The following is a 22,192-nucleotide window of genomic DNA, read 5'->3' as shown; positions in this document are numbered from 1 at the left end:
GAAGTCAATTATCGGCGGGCCCGGGCCGGGCTCGGGCTTGAATTCGTAGGCACGGCCATTAATTGGTCCGACGTGAAGTGTAGAAAAGAGCATCAAAATGAATATTCTTGGTTTATTTTTGCGCGCTTCTTACTGTTATTTGTGCGCGTTGTTTTAAAAACGAGTTTGGCTAGGTCTGATGGTCACTATACTGCAATTTTAATGACATTTCTTGTACTGCATCAAGATTTTATATTTTGGTGTAAACATACCAAGATACAATTACAAGGAATGCCCCAGAGGGGAAGGAATTAATTCAGACATCCTTGAGCTGTGCACCTATGTCTATGTATATACACGTGTGTTTTAGATGTCGCACCAATCAAAATGCGGCTGCCGTGGTCGGGAATCAAACTCGCGTACCACAGAAACACCACCGCTTAACAATCACTGGAGGGGAAGTATTTCAACGCGCGTACATACTCGTTGATTCAAATGCGGATCAAAAAATTTAAGCAATACCAACTTGTGGCCGAGACAACCACGTGAAGTTGCCAAGAGTCTGGTCTTCAAAGGTGATGGTGTCTCTCATGTAAGAATACGAGCTATTATTAAGCCGATGTGGCGTGAACTGCAGACGGTGAAAGCTAAACTACGTGCACTTTTAAACCCTTATTTTTTGCGTTTCAGTTCATGACGTGCTTGTACAGACTAGATGCTCCGTCTGATCGCCCATAGTATAATAAACTTCCTTCAGCGTCAAAGATCGGGCCTGGTCAGACACGCGCGGGCCCTCTCTAGACCCAAAAAAAAAAAAAAAAATTATCGGGCCGTGCCGGGCCTGGGCTTGAGATGACGGGCCCGGACCGAGCTCGGGCCAGGCCCACTTATGATTGCCCGGGCCCGGACCGGGCTCGGGCTAGGTGTTACGGGCCCGGGTCGGGCTCGGGCTTCGCGAAGCGGGCTCGGGCCTTAAAATCTGGCCCGTGCAGTGCTCTAAGAAATAAGGCTGCCCATTTTCAGTGGGCTTGCTTAGCGTCGTCAGTAGTTTAGTTAGTTACTTTGATTCGTTAGGCGTAGTTTAGTTTCATTCAACGCATGCAAGAAAGCAAGTGGCTAATTTAGCTCAAAGAAGCATAAAGAAGAAAGAAGTGGCTTCACTGACATTGTATTCTACATCCGCATACTATCGTACGCTTTAATAGAAATGCGTAAGCAGCAAGTTTCTGCTGCAAACTCTACAATCCCTCAATCTTAAAGGAGTACTGACACGAAATTTCAAAGCTGAGATAACTATGTAAAACGTTTTCTTTTTATCAGGAGATATCTCCCAGCAAGTTTCAACAGCAACCGTTCAGCGAAACATATTTAAAATCCATTTTAATCTTCGCCCGCACGAGAAAGCCCAGAGCGGGCCGACGTGACATCATCTGCTACGTGCCCCAAACTGCCGACGTCGGGGCTCCCGTGACGAAGCTGACGCGCTGGCTGTGGTTGGCGCGCGCTGCTCGGGCGTGTGTACACGTCATGGTTTTGGGACTGACGTCATGCTGCCCGGGCCTGTGGGGACGGCGAAAACCTCGGCCGGTCTGGGCGCGCGCGTGCGCTCGCTCGCGCGCGCTTCCAGAGAGGCAGCGATACGGCAAGAATGGTGACGTCATGTTATACATGCTGTCATGGCGGCCGCTCGGCGTTTTTCAGTCGAAACCGAAACTGGCACGAATAAACGACGCCGTAAATGAATGTTTACGCTGCGCTCGACCGTCTAATCTGTCATTCTATGATTAGTGGGCTGGTAGGCACGCATAGCAGCGAAAAAAACGTAACATAAAAATTTCGTGTCAGTACTCCTTTAAGATTGCAAAGAAAGCAATGATGCGGTTTCGAATTGTACCATCAAAACTAGTGACAGACGAATATCCCATCAACGAGGCTATCAAAGCAGGATTAAATAACAGGCAGCCGCAGAAAGTGTGGTAGCAGAAGCAGCAGCAGATGAGAACTTTATCCCTTTGCGACACGCATTAGTAGTATGCAGCCACCAGAAAAAAAACTGAAGCTGCGTGCGTATGTTTTTGATAACCAAAATTTCACTTAAAAGCCATGAACAACTCGATCTCATAAGCAGTTAATAAATTAGGTCGTGGCCTAATCGTAAACACGCTACCGTAAACGTGACCACCGTTTCCTAACCATTGCGACGATAGAAAACCTATACACATTATTGTCATCTGTAGTCCTTATATATCAAGGTAACAGCTTCAGTTTAGTTTTAATAAAAGTTTTAACTGGACAGAAAATGTAAAACCAAGAACACTTACTTGACGTGCCGAGCATTTGGTGTGTCAAGTAGGTGTTCTTGAACCCCACTTGAACTTCTCAGCCAGCATTCGCACTTCCCTTCGTAGAGCGGGAAATTTGAATGCTGACTGAATGGTTCAAGTGGGGATGAAGACAATTGTAACTTTTAAAAATGCTCTTAAAAGTCGCGTGTACAATTGTACGTGCCGTGTTGCAAAGGGTTATATTGGTTTGTTAAAGTCACGTTGTGAGACTGATCGGGTCACTGACACATCAGGAAGGAAAACCAAGCACACCTTTGCACTGTCCTCAGTCTGTATCCCAGAGCTCACCTGTAACAAACAACTTATGTAAATACTTGTCCTTGGTGCTTGAGTGTAAACGAGAAGGGAAAAAAAGAAAATGAAAACGTACCGTGACGGCATGTTCGGTCTGCATGTTGCAATCAACCTATAAGAAGTAAATTCATTAAATTGCATGGTCCCGCACACACATTTCAGCGACACGTGCTTATTGCAAAGAATTGGTTTTAGAAAAATACAAGAGAAACACTTTGCCTTTAGGGCGCCCTCAGTTTGCACGTCGCAGTCGGCCTGCGAGAAACAAACTCTGTGTATTCAAACGGCTGTGTATTCAAGCCACTAACCACACAAAGCGAATAATTCGGTGTAAAAAAAAAACTAAATGAAAGCAAATGTTCACCGTTGTAGCTGCCTCAGTCTGTGTGTCGCAGTCATTCTGCAAGAAAGAATAGTTCGAGAGTCCCTTAAGTAACGAGAGTGCAGGTTTCGTTCTGGCAACTGCATAAAGAATTCACTGTAGTCACGTGGCAAATCAGCATGCAAAAGCATAGTGGTTGAGACAGATACTGTATCAACTTTTTATTTTGTAACACTCAGTTCAATCCAGGCCCACGCCCATATGGCTTCTCAGCCCAAAGCGATGACATCATTAAGAAGATTTTCATAAGTTCGATTGAGTCAACAGTGCTTAAACTGAATATGAACCAGTCTGACTGTTCGCTTGCTTGGGTGTGTTGTTACACAGGCTGCTGTCCCTTCGCAAAACATCTTATCAACAAAGCTGAGGTCTCCCTGCTGCCACTTTGATATACAGTGGAATCTCGGTCATACGAATGAATCTGAAGGGGCGGCAAAAATATTCCTATCACCCGAAAATTCGTATCATCAGAAAACGAGAAAAAATGGAATAGTGCCGTGCATGTGACAGGCGGCGGCAACATGGCGTCGGCTGTTGCCGTGAAGAGGTGCAAGTAGCTTCAGCGACTGCTTGTAACCTTTTGTTAAAACGCAGCTCAAGGTGTAAACTAAATTGCTCATGCGGGAAAGAGCTCACAGTGTGGGAGAAAACTGCGCTATAAAACTCCCTCCCACCTCCCCTCGCGGGAACCCCTGTGTAGATGCGACGCATAGGGGGTTCACGTTGCAGCGTTGGACAGCAGAGGAACGGCGCTGGAACGATGGAGTGGAGCGGCGAAGGCACCGCGTTTTATAGTGCGCATAACGGTGAGGGGACGCGCCAGCGCCAGTGCGTCTGCCGCGGCTATGACGCAACACAATCCACTTTAATCCAAGCCAATACAATCGAATCCAATCCAATGCCCCTCGCGAGAGAGTGTTCGCTATCGGAAAGGAGAGGGGGTGAGCGGCGGAGAACGAAGCTGGCGCGGCGAGGAGAATTGGGGAGGGGTGGACGCCGACAACAACGACGACGACGCCGGATGCAGGGACAAGGCGGGTGAATGAGATGCGTGGCATCTAAAAATATCCGCGCCAAATATGCGCCGCGGAGGTGGCCCAGCCAGCTGCTGCGGGCGCTTCGAAATTGCCGCCATGAGGCACACGTCTCCCCATTGGCGCAAGTCGTGAGGCTCCCCCCACTGCAGTTTGCGGCAACCGAGGCTGAGCACGGCCGGGCTAGGGCGGCAGCGCGCACTGTGTCGATACCAACGCGCGCACGCCGCCGCTCTAGCCCGGCCGTGGGCTGAGGTACCACCCCCCAGCAGAGGCTGGCGCCGAGGTGCCGGCCCGAATCGTCAACGCGGGAGTCAAAAGAACGCGTGCTCACCTTCGACGCGACGTGCGCACGCGAACCGCATGCCCCCGCGACAGATGCTACTGATGCTACCTCGCTCGGAAAATGACGCCCGACGCGCGCGGCAGTGGGAGGAGCCTGCCGACTTGCGCCAATGGCGAGGTGCGCTCTTCATCTGCTCTTCATGGCGGCAGTTTCTCCGGTGGCCCCGCCGGAGATGTTTAGCCCTAACACCCCAACAGATATTGAATGGGCGCTTTCACTAGCGGCGCGGACAACGTTTTATAGCACCGTTTCCACCTACATTATAAGCTCCTTTACCGCTCAACCAACTTCGTGCGTGCCTTGAGCGATATTTAAGAGAGCGCTTAGAAGCGGTCACTCGAGCTCCCGACACCACTTCACAGCCGAAGCCGCCGCCATGTTGCCGCCGCCGGCCGCGGCGCGTGTAGGTGGTTATGCGGCAGGGTCAACGCGCCAGTGGCGTGCGCAGCGGTTCACGCTCAATGCTTTTGTGCCCGCGCGCAACCAAGGCCGCACGGCCGTACCAACACTCCGGCCTCCCGTCCACGCCGCAGTCGTCTGCTTGCGGCTCGCGTGTTCGTATCCCCCCCACCGGAGTGGTGAATGCGTACGGATCATCCGAATTTTTTTACATAGGCCTCCTGCGCTGGAGTTTTGGCGACATGTAGCGCCCCTAGCGGCCGACGCCTCTGGGTAGTACAAAAGCAGACGACCCCCGCCGCCCTCCATGTGTTTTCAATTACAAGCCAGAGTGAAAGTTGGATGTGGCGCTTTGCGGCGTGTTTAAATGACTGCATACTGTATGAAATAGCCCTTAAAGTAGCTGCAGAGGTTAAACAAAATAATATCCGCTAAAAGAAGCCAATTTGTCGGCTTTCTTTTGAGCGAGCTGTCGCGGTGGTCGCGGCGTGGGACAGTATCGCTAGATCGGGTGGTTTAACTGTTTGACGACAGTTACAGTTTTTTTCTTTTTGCGTGCGGTCAATAAAGGAAAGTTCACGAGTAGCATAAACACGGAACACTGCTCATCTTACATCCTGAGGTAACTGCAAAAGGTTGCTTCATCGGGAGCTTTAAGCGAACGCAAGAATTGCGCAGCCGACTCAGCTGACACTGCTGGCCTCGCACCGCCTTTGAAACGAGTGGAAATTTTGTTTCGTATTTTCGCAAACTAAATGATTCTTGCGTAACGTTTTACGCCGCACGATTTACGAACGGCAGGGTACATGTATACTAGCGAGTAGGTGGGGCAATACCGCCAATTAAATAAACAAATTAAGCGCTATTAAAGGACGCAAAACACGCACCAAATCACACGCACAGCATAACATAACACAGCCACATACACGGCGCGGGGCCACGAATATTTACGTACGATCATCACTGACGTGTTGGTTTTCTAGTGCAGGGGTCGTCGAATCTGAACGCCGACACGACAGTTTTGACTTCAAATTGAGTTAGACAGCGAGACAAGAACAGAGAATCCGCCTCTTTCATTGCGCTGTGCTGCCACCTAGCGTGCCTAGCGGAAGTTGAAGCTGTAGGGTTTGCCGGCGTTTCCTCCGGCTGCGTTCTCGTTGTATGCACGGCAATCCCACATTACGGCGAGGAGCAGCCGAAGTTTTTCTTCTGTGTTGGTGTTATAACGCCTTAAGATGACAGCCCCTGGTCATCACATAATACCAGGCGGCTTCTTATCACTGAATGAGGGCTGGCAGAGAAATCTCGGACAGATCCGTGTGCCGTCCGAGTAGCAGAGCGAGCAGTACTTGGAGCTGTCTGGCATGAACTGTGATCGCCAGCTCAACAAAGGCCGGCAGTTCGCAAAATGCCTTTAAGCGCTGGACACATGTACGATTGGTACACGCGATTCGCATGCGACTGATCGTTACGACTGTCGCCACGACTAGTCGAACGCGTGAATTTGAGACGGCCCGATGCGCGCATGAGATGCGTCGTCGGCGTCGCTCCGCCCACTGTTTTTGCTCCATGGTCAACTACGATGATCGCTGAGCTGAATTTGTAGATTCTGCGCGTTTGTTCGCAAGAAATGGATAAAGCAAGCAATCGTGAAGCGCTTTCTGCCTTCGGAAACAGTCCGCGCACATGCCGGCCGCGCCTGCCAGCTCGGCACACTCAGCGGCTCGAACCGGCGCAGACCACGGTAGCAACCGCGCTTGTCGCTGCTCTTCTGAATCAATCTGATCGCTAAAAAGTTCCACATGCGAGAAAGTAGGTGTTAGTGTGGTGAAAAATTGTGCTAGGGATTGCTGTCAGGGCTTATTTTAAAAGCCGCGATCAAATATATCTGCCGCGATGCAAGCTTACGCTGACCGGTCGCCGCGGCGCACGGTGCGCTGAGCGGCCGAGAGATGGCGATACCTGCGCGGAAGCATCGAAACAGGCTACGCAGATGTCTTGGTCACCGATCGCTCAAACGGCAGTTATAACTTGAATAGAGTTCCACATGCGAGAAAGGGGATGATAGTGTAGTGAAAAGTTGTGTTGCGGATTGTCATTCGCAGTTGCACAGATAGCAGCGATCAAATATCCGCCAGGATGCTAAGCCTAAAGTTCCCATCACCCGAGCCGACGCGAGCGACGCAAACCGCCGTAGCCGATCGCGTGCGGCCGACGGGAAGCGATAGAAGCCGACACCGTTCCCTTTTCGGCACTCCGAGTTACAGCGGAACGCAGCATAAGTTGTGGGCATTGTTCCGCGCACAACGAGCACACACAAAAAATCAAACGATGTAAATACAACCACGACCCCTTCCCGCTTGTGCGGAATCTGTGGGGAATGTCGTCTGCTGCCCCTACTGGACTGCTTAGGGACTTGGCCGCTAGGGGATTGCGCATGCGCAGTGGGGTTGTGAAAGAGGCGGATTGGCGTCCTCCAGTTGAATTGCACCCCCCCCCCCATGTTTCCATTTCGCCAGATTATTGTCAAATATTATTAGAAATTCGCTAAATCTTTTCTCTTTGCATTCGCTGAAATAGATCGGACGCGTCGGGGATGAGCTGGTGACCACGTCGCAAAATAATCGGGAGCGTCGAGCTCATTTTGCTTCTGTCAACACGGGATCCTATGGGACCCACGCAGCTTTGTACTACCCGGAAGTACTGCCCGGAAGCCGCTTGCGCAGCGCCCCCTGGGCAGTGCAGGAGGCCTATTGCATACATGGCATTTTCGCCGGGGAATTTTAAAAAGTCGCATCACAACGAAATTCGTATCAGCCGAATTCGTATCACCGAGATTCCACTGTATATATACAGTGGAACCCCAATGATACTTTCCCTGATTTTACATGACCCGCTTCTAGCAACGAATCACCGCGGTCCCGTTAAACTCCCCATAGAAACAATGCATTAAAAACCAAGATTATACAACACTGGGGTGCAACGCGGTCTGCTTTATCCGACAGATCCTGGTGGTGATAAACCGGCATGTTTCCCATTTTTTACACCGCTTCGCCGCCTTGTCCCGACCTTTCTTTATTCTTAACCCCCGTGTAGGACTGCTGCCACCTTTGGGCATGGCGGAGGAAGGGAGATTGAGAGGATAAGATGCGCGGCCGCGCGCATTGCCGCCCTCACTTCTCTTAATGGCCGCCGCCATAATTGGTTTTTCTTGGAAGGAAAGCGGCTTCCCTTTTTGGACGCCTCTGAATGACGCGCCCTTGAGTGCTTCCCAGGTCACCGTGTCACTCTCACGGTGCCTATGCCGGCACTACGTCTTTTGTAAGCGCCACCCCTACTGCTCTTTGTGGCCGCCGGCCCAGTTCTGAAGAGCCCCGCTCCCGTCTTCAGATGCGCCTAAAGGGCGCGGCCAATTAGGGCAGTAAAACGCCGCTTTGGGGTTGCGTGCCTCGGGGCCACCGTGTTACGCTTGGAGTGCGTAAGCCCGGGCAGCGGCTTTTGAAAGTGCCGCGGCGCCTAATGGCCACCCTGGCCGTGTCAAAGCGGCCCCGTACACGTGTACGCGTCCTCCGTCTTGGGAGAGGAGGAAAGTGCACGAAGTTGGGAAGGCAGCGTTTGGCCCGACGATTGGTGGAATTCGAGATGTCGCGCTGACCAATCAGGTGTGCTGCCCGGCTCACAATAGACACGAGAGATTATAATCCCGGGCATAACGGTCAGTGAGAGACTTCGCTGTAATCTTTGAGGTCATCAAGGACCAGCGAGCCTCCGTGCTTAGTGCACGTCAGAACCTTGCCGTCTAGGGCGTAACCCAGAGTCAACCGCTAAGGTCTGATACCTAGGGCGCAACTCGAAGGGTCGATCGCTAAGACAGCCATGTTTAATCAATTTTGTAACCAACTATTTTGTAACCAACTTCTGTAAATAACCGTAAATACAGTTTTCTTCGTTTTGCTCATCGAATCTGCCGTCGCCGTTCCCTTGTCTCATCCCTGGCCACCACCGCTGCCGAGCACCCGCAGCGAAGGGCTCCTTCGCCGCCGTCAACGAACCACAAACCCTGAAGGAGGGGTTTCCACTCCCCGTTAGATGCTGCTTGATATGCAAATGTCTGCAAGACCACTATCTGAACAGACGCAAGGAAGCAGGCACCTACTCGCGAGTGGAAGTTAACCTTTGCCGGCCCCATGCGGCAGCAGAACGCAAATGCGTGAACTGCGAGAAGTCAAAGCCCAGGTGGTCGGCGGACCGCAAATTAGAAGCTCCCATCAAGTTGTCGAACATGAAAACACATTCGACGCAACCCCATGGCGATTACCGAACATTTGGTTTCCTCGCCCGCTCGATCCAAGTTTCTTCCTTTCACAACGCTCTCTCTTCCCCTCTCTCTGTTTATCAGAGCCTTTCAAAGCCGCATTCTCACTTTGTTCCTTTTTTCAGTCGCTGCCTCATACTATCGTTGGTTTCACTTGGCTCTGGCAGTTTCACACTCTTCCCTTTTCCCGTCAATTTGCTAGGCCGAATAAGCATTCCTAGCTTATCGCGTGCTAGCGACGCTGTAAAGGGGAGAGGGGCACAAAATAAGCGTTTTTATTTTTTAGAAAACTTGGCGATTTAGCTAAAGTTCGCAAATTACACGAGAATGCGTTATAGTAGTTTAAATAAGTTCACGCCCGCTTGTCGTGTGGAACAGTCTACTATGCCGGCATTTACCTGTACCCGGATCACGCGATGCTTTCACGCGGTTTCTTGAAAGCCGTGTTTTCGGGGTTCCACTGAATGTATTATATATGTATGCAGGTTTAGAACCTATTTAAAACGGATCCTCTCATCGGCAAAACTTGTAAGAATTTGTAATATCAACACAGATAAGCTTTTCACTTGCATCTCGCCCCAAACATGCTGCCCGTCCTAATGCTAGATAAAAAAAGGAGCTAAGCATTTACTCCAAACTAAAGTAGCAACACAAATGAAAAACTTGACACAGTTTATTCAGTCTGCATGTCACGCCCAGTCTGTTTAATAAAACTTCAGTGCTCTGCATTCTATCTGCTCAAAAGTTTTTCATCTACTTCGAGGCACGCAACAAAGAAGCAAACAACTAACAGATCTCACCTTCAGGGCGTGCTCAGCCTGTGAGTCGCTGTCGACCTGCAAAAGAGAAGAAAAAAGGAAACATGTCTCCATTACCTGGCAAAACGAAAGTACGCAGCTTTAACTCTTTTGTGACCCCGCCGTAGGCCATCATCATCCACGAGTGAAAGATGAATTTCAAACCTTCCACAAAAAATAAAAAAGGCGCTATTTGGACAACTGACGCCATCTGGCGGGTTCATTGAAAACCCCTTTTTCAGTTTTTTTGCCGTTTGTTTATATTTCACGTGGGTAGATGGCGTCATGACTGAAATTGCAACCCCGGGTAGCGGCGAGTTGCGCAAAAATGGCATCCTGTTTTACTCCGCACTCCGCAAAGGCAGACAGCGGTTTGAGGGACTTCAGCTACCGCTGCTGCTTTTTTTTTTTTACCCCAGCAGCAGTGATGACTCCAGCAACAATGTGGATCTTTCAGATTTTAGTTCTGATGAAGAATCTCCCATTCAACAGCCCCAGACTTCAACAGATGCTGCCAGGAAATGTTCGTTTTTGACTTCGCTTTGACTTCACGTGCCTAATATCTGACGACTGACAATTCGTGTTTGCTTTTGCCGGCCTCAGCCAATCACACAGCTGGGCATATGTCATCATAGGTTCATGCTGCGGGAAATGAGCTAGTGGGTCGCATGGCCATTCCCTTTTTTCCTAATTATACAGCTAGCTTATTTTAGTGAAGTTTACATTAAAAGTGGTGTCAGTATGATTTAACAAGGCAATCTTTGTAACAAACTAGTGTTTTGTCTGCATAACCCCTTTAAGAAAAAAAATATGGCGCCAACAAAATTTGTAAGCCTAGCTTAGCTAGAGGGGCCGCAACAGGACGGCGGTCTTCCTACCTCGAGGCAGGCAATGGTAGTCTGCTTGTCAGTGCACTCGGCCGACAAACGCAGCCTTTCGGCTTCACGGCAAGCCCGTTGACGCCGCATCCATGAATCCACTTTCTGCAGGCGCCTCATGATGCCACCTGCAGATTGGAGGCACATGATGCAACGATCGTTACTGTGGACAAACGGAACGTCTGCCGAATCCTGCGATCATAGAGCATACTAACGTATACTAGAGGGAAACCTGGTGCTACTGTCTACGGAAGCCGCGCTACAGCGAGCATTTCGTCATGTACAGGGAAGGCACGTTCCGCTTGTCCTTGGCATGGCTCAAGAACTGGCTGAGAAGTTGGCCCTGTCTGCCAAAAAGCAACTATATTACAGTCTACGCCCGTTACAACGGACCCTCTGAATCCGGAAAAAAACGTCCGCTGTAGCCGAAGTATGCAGTATCCGACGGGAAGGGGGGGGGGGGGGGCTATGAGCTCTACAGTGAGTACTTTGACCGATATTGCATGCATAGTATATACACTTTGTTCTTTCTACACGCCTGCAGCACCTCTGCACAGTGTTCGCGCGAGGGCAAAGAATCGCGTCAACACCGTTTCCAAAACTTAGCACCGGCACTTCGAAAAGGCCTAGCGCATGTGGTCAAGCCTGTAAAGACGCAAGATAAGCTGAGCAAATAACGCAAGAATATAACTAGGCGCAATTATAAACCAGCTATAAAACATCAGTCGTGCCCATCAGCATTAGCTAGGCTCTTTTAAATCCCCTCACGACGAGGCAGGTTTTCCCGAAACCGTTCGTCAAACAAATCGGGTCGCTGCCTGACGTTCCCTCAAGGCAGATTCCACATTTTTAGCGATTTTATTCTGGTCATTGAAACAGATGTAATGAAATAATCTGATGACGGTCAGCCGTAAAATCGAAAGTTAGACCAGTTGGACTGCGCACGGTTACCGGCAGATTGCACACAATGGATGGGGAACAACCCCTACTTGAGGCATTTCTTACCTTTTTCACCGAACGGAACGGGAACGATGCATGCGTGGGAATAATAAAAGCCGAACTTCACTGAACCCGAGTTTTTTATTACATAAAAAAACTGACGAGGGCAGACTCGCCTCCGAGTGCACCACTTCGAGTATTCGATTGCCCTGTTTTCAATCTCACCGGAGTCGCGTTTATCGGCAGCGGCCTTGTTCTTGATGGTACAGCGGACACTGTGCTTAGAAAGGCGTGTACTTCTGGCGATGTCAGCCTGTTTTTCCTCGTGTTCAACAGCGTTAATTACGCTTAATTTATCCGACAGTTAAATCAGCTACCCTGCCGCTCATGCCGCTGGCACCGCTGGTCGCACAAAAAAAAAAGCCACTGGCTTGGCTTGGCTGCGCCAACGTCCCGGCTGCCAGCAATGTTGCCAGCCATAATAGTTTTCTTGCCAAAATAAACGAAAAAGCACACCGGGCGCCGGCCCCGCGGAAGTCCGCTATAAACGTTCAGTCGAAACAATTTTCGCCTAAAATTTAGTCTGTTGTAGCCGATAGTCTGCTCTAACCGGGTCCGTTGTGAGCGGAGTGGACTCCATTTAAAATGCATGGGTACCAGACAAACCAACAGAAATGGTATGTTGTAACCGAAAGTCCGTTGTTGCCGGATCCGCTGTAACGAGCGTAGACTGTACTGTGAGATTATTCAAATTTGTTTTGTTATTATAAAATTGAAGCTCCAAAAGATTTAGTTGTCAGCGATTATTTAGAAGACAACGATGCACAATGTACAAAGAAAAATGTTACCCATTTTTTGTTGATTTTTGCTTCGAGACAAAAAAAGAAGCCTTGTAGTTAGCCAAGCCAAGTAGGCGGGAATCGTCGCTAGCTGCAATGGCGCTGCCTATGGCAGCCCGCAATTCCAGTGCCGGATTTCCTTCTAGTATATATTAGTATGAAACTCTATCCCTGCGGTACAGTTACACCTCGATATAGCGAACTTCAATATAACGAAATTCTCGATATAACGAAATTACAAGGCACACACACTGTACTTCCCATTGGAAACCATGTATATTTTATCTCTACATAACGAAGCAAATTGATTGATTGTGGGGTTTAACGCGCCGACGCAACGCAGGCGATGAGGCGCGCCGTAGTGGAGGGCTCCGGATTAATTTTGACCACCTGGGGCTCTTTATCGTGCGCCGAAATCTCGTACACACAGGCGTTTTTGCTTTTCGCCTCCATCAAAAAAGCGGCCGCCGCGGCCGGGAATCGAACCCGTGACCTCATGCTCAGCAGCGCAACGCCTTAGCCACTGAGCCACCGCGGCGGGTATAACGAAGCAAATGTTGCTGTAATTTCATTACAACGAAGTCTCTGAACTTGAAGAAAATTTACCCACAAGGACGATTTCCCCATGACGACGTCTGAGGGGAAAGCGTTGGCAGCGCGCGCGACTTGGGTAACGCACGCGGCCGTGCCTCCCAGGGCGCGCGGCAAGCAAGGGAGAAGCAGCGAAATCCTCCCGCTGTTGCGAATGGGCAGGTTGCGACTCGCATCCCAGCTTGTCTACGATGTTGGTAATCAGCCATCCTGACGCTGTCTCCGCTCTTAGGACTGGGCCCGCTCACCGCAGCCACCACTTTTTGACTGGCCATCCGAGCGCAGCCACCGGTGTAGCGACATTGCCTTGATCCGTCCGCTATCGACGCGGCGTAGAGCAGAGCGAGGAAGTTCTCGAGTCGATGAAAAGTTGAAGCAACATTTATATGCAGTATGTAGAAGGGTAAGCAAACGTATATATAATGCACAAAGGCGACAGCACCTCTCCACTCAGTGCCTCCGAAAAGTGCCGCCGAAGAATGCCGACAATACGTCATAAGTGCCTCCGGGCGGCTTTCTATACCCCCGGAAGTTCGTTTGAGCCCAGAGAAGTTTGAATCGCTCCAATCAGGACTCTTGATGGCTGAAGTTTCAAATCCAACGAATCGTAGCGAAGCGACGCCTACGCGAGCCAGTCGTTCACCCGGTGCAGGATTCGGCCAAGCCGCCGCGACGCTGCATACCTCTTCCCCCCATGCTCCTTTGCTGCGACCCAAAGCACCCAAAGTGCCCTCCCTCTTTCTCGTGCCTTCGCATCGCCTGGTGCGTTCTCTCGCCGTTTTTGTTTCCCGCGTGCGACGCCGCCATGAGGGGCTGTAAGGGGAAAGCTATTTCGCTTGAGCAAAAAGCGGCGATCCTGGAAGCCGTTTCGAAAGGGAAAAAGAAAAGAGACGTTGCAGCTCGTTTCGCGATATCACAAAGTACGCTGTCAGCAATTTTAAAAGCTAAGTATGCGATTCTCAGCTGCGCAAAATGTGGTCGGTCAACATCGGCCGACGCACCTGAAGCCGCTACTTGGCTGGAGAAGGAAATGCCGAAAATATTGACGCGATACCAGCCATCGGAAGTCTACAATGCGGACGAAACAGGATTTTTTTATCAGATGCTGCCGAATAGGACGCTAGCACTGAAAGGGAATGGGTGCCACGGCGGTAAGCAGAGTAAGCTGCGTACACGACTCTTCTGTGCATCAACGTGGATGCCAGCGACAAGCGGGTGCGGGTGAAAGAAGTTCACGGACTACTTCCAGAGGAAATAAAGGAGTGATTGCTTTGGTAGGTACCGAATTTCGATGCAACGAAATTTCATTATAACGAAGCATAGTGCCGATTTTTACGACTTCGTTATATCGAGGTAGCACAAAACGTGAAAGTGCGTCCAACCGCCCCGGAACATCAGCAGGTATCACCGTTAAGCATCACTTCCTCCTCGAGTCGTTCTATATCTGCCGCGCGTTGATATGAACATATCCGGCCTGTTCTAAACGTAACAGCTCTTATATGAAAGGTGCTCAGTTCATTCGGGCGCGACTGCTTGGCGCCGGCTGCACAGAGTGGGGCCAACCTTTGTTTCACCGCGTCGAGACACTGCTTCGCGTGGTGGCATGATAAGCCGTAGTACTTATATTTTTGTACGTATGTAAATAACTTTTGTATTTACGAACCTTATATTTGCCGTATTATTTTGTAAGGGCCTTGCATACTCAAAGTATACATTTAAATTTTTTTTGTTTACTCTGTCCAAAGTAGCATTGATGTTTTCATCGATTTTTTTGCTACTTTTTGTTTGGATAACTTTTTGATGTTATTAGCAATAAATCTGCTAACACTCTTGGAAAGACCCATCCACCCTCTATCATTTCATACCTTACACTTTAGCACCAGTCGGTTTCTGTGGCAGGAGCAAAATATTTCTTGAGCTACCCAAAAACAACAGATTTTTTCTACGGTCGCGAAAGTGTTAATGCATCGAAACTCTGTATTCAGTGCTGGCCTTTACTGCACCACTGCTGACGTCGTGTAGCATAGTACACTGTTTCAATATTTATCGTTTTTTCAGTTAAAAAATGTCTTTTGCGGCTGCAGTGGAGTTAGGTGAATAACCAAACGCCAGTTTTTTTTCAAACTGAAACCGGTTGTATTTCATCTTCAGGGCCCATTAAGAGTCAACAGAGCTTCAATTTCCAAACCAGTTTCGTTTCAAAGTTTAAGGTTCGAAAGTAAAAGTTCCTGTCCTTTCATTTCACCCCAATTTAGTTGCACAAATGAGAACTACAGGCAATAAAGAAAAAAAAAATTCTTGAACTACCCAAACCCCAAACAAAAAGAGCATGTCCATTTTTTTTAAATTTCGCCTTTCGTCTAGTTAGTCTTCTTTCGCTTGTTTTTCTTTTTTGCCTTCGGCTCCATTCTCCTTTCGGACGTACAATGCTCTCGGCTGCAAGTTTTTAAAAATCCTTCTGTTGATACTTATTTTTGTATATTTTTGTTTCGTACGAGATTCATGCTTCGGTTTTTGGACAGAACACTTTTTTTACGTATCTCCTACAACAATGCCCTCTGGGCGAATGTAGTGTTCTGAATAAATAAATAAATAAATGAATAAATAAACACAACTCCAATCTTGAGCACGCTTCGCGTTAGCAAACAGATTTCAGGGCAGATGAATAGGAACTTACCGAACTGCTCGTTCTGTCGTACGACATTCTGCTCCGACCTATGGTCGAAAGAGAAAGGCCGTCAGACTGCCTCGAGGAGGACACACACGTCCCCTAGCGACGCGGGAACACAAATCGCAACTCACGCCTGCATGTCCGACAAAACGTCCCCAAAGCAACGCCGGTCTCGCAGAATCTTTCTGTAATCGTCACGGAACCTGACGATTTCCTTGCAGATGGTGGACATCTTGTTTCTCGCTTTCTTTCGCTCACACTCGACCTCAGCCTCAAGCTTCTGCTTTGCCCCCTATTGGAAGAGGGAAGGGGGGGGGGGGGGGGGGGGGGCGGAAATGAATGATGACCAGCGAGGTTTTGTGGCACACGACGGTGAAGCGGCACGGATTACTTCTCTTGAATGTTGACAGCGGCAATTTCTAAAAAAGGCACATACGTGCACGCACCAACTGTTGCTTTGACTCCACTCATCTTGAAAACAATGCCGATTTCTAATCGATTTATTGTGGGGGTTTAACGCGCCGACGCAACGCAGGCGATGAGGCGCGCCGTAGTGGAGGGCTCCGGATTAATTTTGACCACCTGGGGATCTTTATCGTGCGCCGAATGCCCCTGTCGCATGGCAAATCTAATGTCATTCAAAGTGAATGACATTAGCTGTTAATGACATTCGGTTCAGCCGCGCGGGTCCACACGGCGAAACAAATGTCGTTTGGTAGTGACGATTAGCGAGCTCGCAAAACCGCAAAATTATATTTTAAGTGCATCTCGAATGTTCTCATACATCATATTTTTTCAAGACATACAGGATTATTTTTAAAAATAAAAATAAGAAACATCTCCGGTTTTAGGTGACATCAGTAGACATCACAAGCCGAGACAAATCCGCAAAAAATTCGTATTACAATAGCGTGCACACTGGAAACAAGATTTTCTTTTTTGTCAGTACTTGTTTGTCTTTATATGAAAAACAACATGAAGGGGAAAATATAAGTTTACTAGCAGTTTTAGGAGAAGTATTCCTTGATTTATTACTGAATTTCTTCTCTAGTGAAGCGCCACTGCTGTCGAGGCTACTCATTTGGCCGCTGAATGAGCTCCCAAACCTCAGTTAGCCACTAAGTGTCATTCACCTCAAAGGTCATTCACTGTTCTCGTGTAGTGCTGAATTAATGGCATTTAGAGCGAATGACATTTGTTCTAAACGTTATTAGATCTACCGTGTGAGAGGGGTGTAACTAATCCACTCAAGACGCATATCCAGGTAATGAGGCGCGTAAGTTTGACGTCCAAATTAAGCATTCAACGGCGTGCGACTTCTGTGGTGACCACATGCTAATAGCTCCCACCGCAATGTTCGTTTTCCAACACTCCATGCTACAGAAAGCCTGGCGCTTCAAAGACACGTGAGCCTAGGGCATTTTCGTTTGCGGGCATGAAAAAAATCTGGAACCAAGCTTCGCTCGAAGTCAGAATAAACACGATTGTACGAAAATAGTGAATTCCACTGACCATGATAATCCGTCGGCTAATACAAACCCCGTAACAAACAGTGCCAGCATTCATGAAAGTACACGAGTCATTTATTTACGCTACTAATCCAATCCCGCTTGCACCTACCAAATCCAGAAGTTAACAGCACATGTATGAAGCTTTTAACCTTTTAAACTTTCAGTACAATTCTGTGAGAGGGTAAGCAAACAGGCTAATTCTTTTAGAACAGTGCATAATAGTACCTGGAGCTGAATGTAGTCAGCTTCTCTGGATTTCAGCTTCTCCGACAATTCGAGATTGTCCGCCACCAAGCTACCTGAAAACACCAGAAGCAGCTTATTTAGGTGACTCGCCAAAAATTCCTGCCCTCTATTTTTAAGGGGGCAGATGGGTCTTTGGGGCCGAAAAGTGGTCAAAAAATCGTTTCCTGGAAAATGGAATTTGCAGCATCCACGGCCCTTCTATCAGTCTGCAAATTTCCTCATCATAAGGCAGCATGTTTTATTGTAAATAGCATTTCGAAGTGCACTCTACAGCTCAGTTCGCACAGAATTCAACAGTGAAACAGCACATTTCTTGCAACGCTAAGCTAGCATTTCGCCATCAGATATCTCGGAACCCAGAGCAGGTACCACTGTAATTTATTTTTTTTTTTGCTTTTGGTACCTAAATGTGCGGAGAATACAATGTTGGAAACAAATTTTCAAATGGAGGCTTTGGAAAATTATTGCATTCAACTGACACCACCCGTGAGCCATTTTTGGCGGAGCACGGCAGGAGTGAAGTTCAGTGTGTTGTGTGTTGTAAGATGACCAGAAATAGGTAAATAAAAAAAACTTTCCAATGTTGTATTCTTTAGTCGTTTGTCTGCCTAGCCACGGGGTAATCGCCAGTATTTATTTTGTAACGGTGACCCAAAATAATGGCAATTAATCATTAATTATGTCAAAAAATATAATTGCAGATTTGAAGTCAGCACAAAAGCTCCATAATGCTGTGCAATTTCATTAAAATTGGTTGCTAAATAGAAAAAATAGCTCTAAGACCAGTCTGCCGCCTTACACCTTACATCAACTGCCACGGGCATTAAAAGAAAGGCAAGACACATTGCAATGCAGTAGGATACTATATCAATATTAGCCGTAACATATAAAGGGAGGGAGAGAATTTGACGCAATAAATAATGTCATAATGATAGTAATGAAAATGTAAATAACATGTAAATGTAATGAGTTTGGTCGGGTTAACTAAGCTACAGAAAAGCTTGAAATGATGCTGGCTTGGAGGTTTGGTACGACTTTTTTAGCATAAACTTCGACCTAAATGTCCAATGCCGGACTTTTAACGATAAGGTCACGAGAAACTTCAGTGAAGTTCTTTCAAAGTTGGCACCACAATCTGCTCATTTAGCACGCTACAATATCCCCCCTGAAGCAAACATCGCTTGCTACTGAAATCTCCTAGCATGCTGCCACAACTAAGTAACAGTCTGCACTGACAAAAATCTAACGGGAATAAACAATAAATATTCGGAGACACTGGGCAAAACAGTTCTTACTTTTATCAGCCTCCAGTTCTTCAACCCGCTTTGCAGTTTCGGCCTCTCTGGAAGTGGTTAGGCTTCGCTTAAGACAATGTCACACGCAAGGAGGATGACTTTTTCACAGCCCAAACATAATTGCAATAAAGTCCAGTAAACTCTCCATTAAAATATTCTTTACATCAACGTTTATTAACTGTCTCCAATACGAAAGAAACCATCACAATTCGTAAGTTGCAGAAAAGGATACCATCAAGGGGCATTTCAATATTCAGAACTTTTAAGTTATCAACAAATGGCATCGTCGATCGATTTCATCAGCAGTGTTCGTGCTGTGCTCAAGGTATCAGAGCTTGCTACAGTAATGAAAAATTGGGAACGGCATTGCGAATCAAAGGTGATCTTTCTGCAAAGCATGCACTTTTGGCTCCACTAAATGCTATATATACCGATATGCTGGCTCTTCGTCAAGACTAAAAGATGTGCCAGAACCAAACCGTGTAACCAAGCATAGCGCAAAATGAAAAACAGAAATCCACCTGTAAAATAATACGGCCGTGTGAATACAAAGGAAAGCTTTGCGAAGCTTTATCAGAACACTTGGTATCTGAAAAACTGGCACTAATCTGGGGGTCAAATAAACCAAACAGCAAGATTGTGTAAAAGCAGTCAAAGTTAACCTTCTAGCCAGCACATAAGAACCAATGTCAGGGTTCGTACGAGCTTCAAAAGCAAAAATTCAAGGGTTTTCAAGGACCAGAAAACAAATTTTCAAGGCCGCCGTCTAATGTTTTATCTGCGATTATTTACAACTTTTTCAACACAGTGCGAAATTTCGATATTGCCCAATACCCAAGCACATTAGTGCACATTTAGATAGGCGCTAACGGGTTCGTGAGTGCTCCCCCAGTTTTATTTTTTATTTGACAGCTGGCATTTAGAGGTCTTTCTTTTTTCTTGGTGTTTTGCTGAGGCTGTTTGATTTCAAAACTTCATAATGTTGCCTGCATCTTCTGCTTTGTCAGCAAGAATATGAGCTGAAATTAAATCAGCAAGTGTTGCTGCAAGGCAGGAATAACTATGTACACGTCCACCATTTGCACGTAAAAGCAAACGCAGATGGAGCGTATGAGGCACAGCAAACATGCAATGAGCGGCCGTCCACAGACTAAATAGAACATGCAAGATAGAGAAGAGAAGCCGGCCTTCACTGGATTGTATCATGACATGGATTCTATTGAGGAATGCTGTTCCCAATGTTGCCTCGTAATAATGACAATCCACCAAACTCGTAATTTCATGCAATACACTGAAACTTGATTGTTACAATGTTTCTTTACATTTTTAACACCTAAAATCCACGACAAACACTTTAAATTCTTGTGAAAAGATAGGGCCATTGCTTCTCTCCAGAAAAATCAAGGGTTTTCAAGGACCGTTTAAAAATTCCAGGACTTTCCAGGCCTTGAAATTGACACTTCTAAATTCAAGGGTTTTCAAGGTTTTCAAGGACCTGTGCGAACCCTGCAATGCAGTCAAAAGAGCAAAGCCAGTCCCAGCAATATTGCCACCAGTACCGCTCACCCCAAGCAACAAACATTTTAACCAATTCATACATCAACCATCAACCGATATCTCACTTTTCACGCAGGATGTTGCAGTCCACGGAGAGCTGATTGAAAGCGGCCTCCACGGCCTCCACAGCTTCGAATGGATCTTTCAAGTCATCCGAGTTACAAACGGTGCCGTGGAGCCCTCGCACTTTTGACATGAGCTTGGCATACTTCTCCTGCAGGCAAACAGCGAATCAACGAACTAAACATAGATGAGATTGGCAAGGTCACTGATTTGCACTGTTCTCAAAGGCTGAAGGGGGGACATGGCTCTCAAAAGAATTTCTTTTAATTTTTAAGTAAACTGTGAAGCTTGGCAATCTTGCCGCTTTTTTCCCACAGCGTTCAAATATGCCACTATTTTTTTAATCAGTCAGATAGTTCCCAAGATAATTAGAGATAATGAGCCAACTTTGGAGGAACAATAGACAGAACAGTGTTGGTCATAAAACTGTAATGTTTATATTTTCCAATACTATGAACACTGGTGAATGCAATAAGAGAATCGGCTTTTTGGTGCACCGCTTGGAACTAATTTTACAGCTCATTAAACTTCGGTGTTTGAAATGGGCCCTCGAAATGGCTCCTTGCCACTGGTGCCACCAAAGTTTAATAAGCTGTGAAATTATTTCCAAGCGGTGCACCAAAAAGAAGATTCTCTTACTGCACTCACCAGGGTACATAGTATTGGAAAATATAGAGATTGCAGTTTTACGACCAACGCTGTTTTGTCTATTGTTCCTCCAAAAATGGCTAATTACCTCTAATTATCTTGGGAACCGATTTACTGAGTCGAAAAACAATGGCATATTTAAATTTAGTGGGAAAGAAGCAGCAACAGTGGCAAGCTTCACAGAGTTTGCTTAGCAATTAAAGGAAGCTGTTTTATGACCAGTGTCCCCCCTTAAAGAAAGCAACCAGAGACTATGGCTAACATTGGTGGGCAGGAGATTTCATCTTTAATCGTGGCACAGGCACAAATGCAATTCCACATTTTGTTTTGTTGAACTCGGATGCTCCTCATTGAGGCTGCATTAAAATTTGTGGTTATAGGATTTGTGGCCCCAGGAAGAAAGTCCACATAAAAATTCTTCACTATAAACCTTTTGCAAAATAAAAATAAATAGGGTGTTGCCATGATTGACTGCTGTATAGATGTGCAGAAAAAGAAATGGAAGTGACAATCCTCTCCAGACATTCACTCCAAAACGTTACTTAGCTGACTGATGCGAAAAATAGTTGTCAAAAGTGATGAAAAAAGTTGATTCGCTACAAAGACAAGCTTTCCTTTTGAGCGATGAAACATTTCGTGCAAAAAGGCGGTAAAAGCATTATTTTTTACCGTCATCGAATAACCTGCTCAAACTTGAAGGCTAAGCTTTCTCTTTGGATTCTTCGCGGCACCAAAACTTTGGCACGGCTACTACAAACTTCTAACAAAGACTGCACAAAACTAACACGCAACAGCAGCCAACGAATCAAAATGTTTTGCGCCAAGGATTCTTTCTTACTGTCATCGAATCACTTGCTCACACTCGAAGGTAAAGCCCTTGCGTTGACATCTTTGCGGCGCCGAAACTTTTGGCACGGCCTAGAGCTTTTGACAAAGACTGCACAATGCTACCGTAATTTCGCGCGTATAACCCGCCCCTGCATATAATCCGCAACCCCACTTTCAGCCCACCGGAAAAGAAAAAAAAATCCTCGCGTATTGCCCGCACATTTGATACAGGAAA

At 47.2% G+C, this 22,192-nt stretch overlaps 1 protein-coding gene across 5 annotated transcripts in view; it reads right to left on the bottom strand.

Annotated features, from left to right (window-relative positions):
• The window catches only part of LOC144140443 (uncharacterized), a 253,062-nt gene that overhangs the window by 37,366 nt on the left and 193,504 nt on the right, over positions 1-22,192 (bottom strand). For 3 of the 5 annotated variants that reach the window (XM_077672299.1, XM_077672301.1, XM_077672303.1), the window contains 11 exons: positions 20,484-20,632; positions 18,862-18,908; positions 17,546-17,619; positions 15,941-16,101; positions 15,816-15,853; positions 10,770-10,897; positions 9,895-9,930; positions 2,983-3,018; positions 2,838-2,873; positions 2,695-2,730; positions 2,577-2,612 (listed from right to left, as the gene is read on the bottom strand). In XM_077672299.1, coding sequence (XP_077528425.1) covers positions 2,577-2,612; positions 2,695-2,730; positions 2,838-2,873; positions 2,983-3,018; positions 9,895-9,930; positions 10,770-10,897; positions 15,816-15,853; positions 15,941-16,101; positions 17,546-17,619; positions 18,862-18,908; positions 20,484-20,632 — 777 coding nt within the window. The remainder of the gene's footprint in view (positions 1-2,576; positions 2,613-2,694; positions 2,731-2,837; positions 2,874-2,982; positions 3,019-9,894; positions 9,931-10,769; positions 10,898-15,815; positions 15,854-15,940; positions 16,102-17,545; positions 17,620-18,861; positions 18,909-20,483; positions 20,633-22,192) is intronic. The other 2 variants (XM_077672300.1, XM_077672302.1) reach the window with 1 other exon arrangement.

Source organism: Haemaphysalis longicornis, unplaced genomic scaffold (assembly GCF_048455015.1).
Source record: "Haemaphysalis longicornis isolate Haplotype H1 unplaced genomic scaffold, Haemaphysalis longicornis Haplotype H1 scaffold_1, whole genome shotgun sequence".
Taxonomy (NCBI): domain Eukaryota; kingdom Metazoa; phylum Arthropoda; class Arachnida; order Ixodida; family Ixodidae; genus Haemaphysalis; species Haemaphysalis longicornis.
Note: the sequence above shows the minus strand (reverse complement) of the source record. Positions and strands in the feature narration are given on the sequence as shown.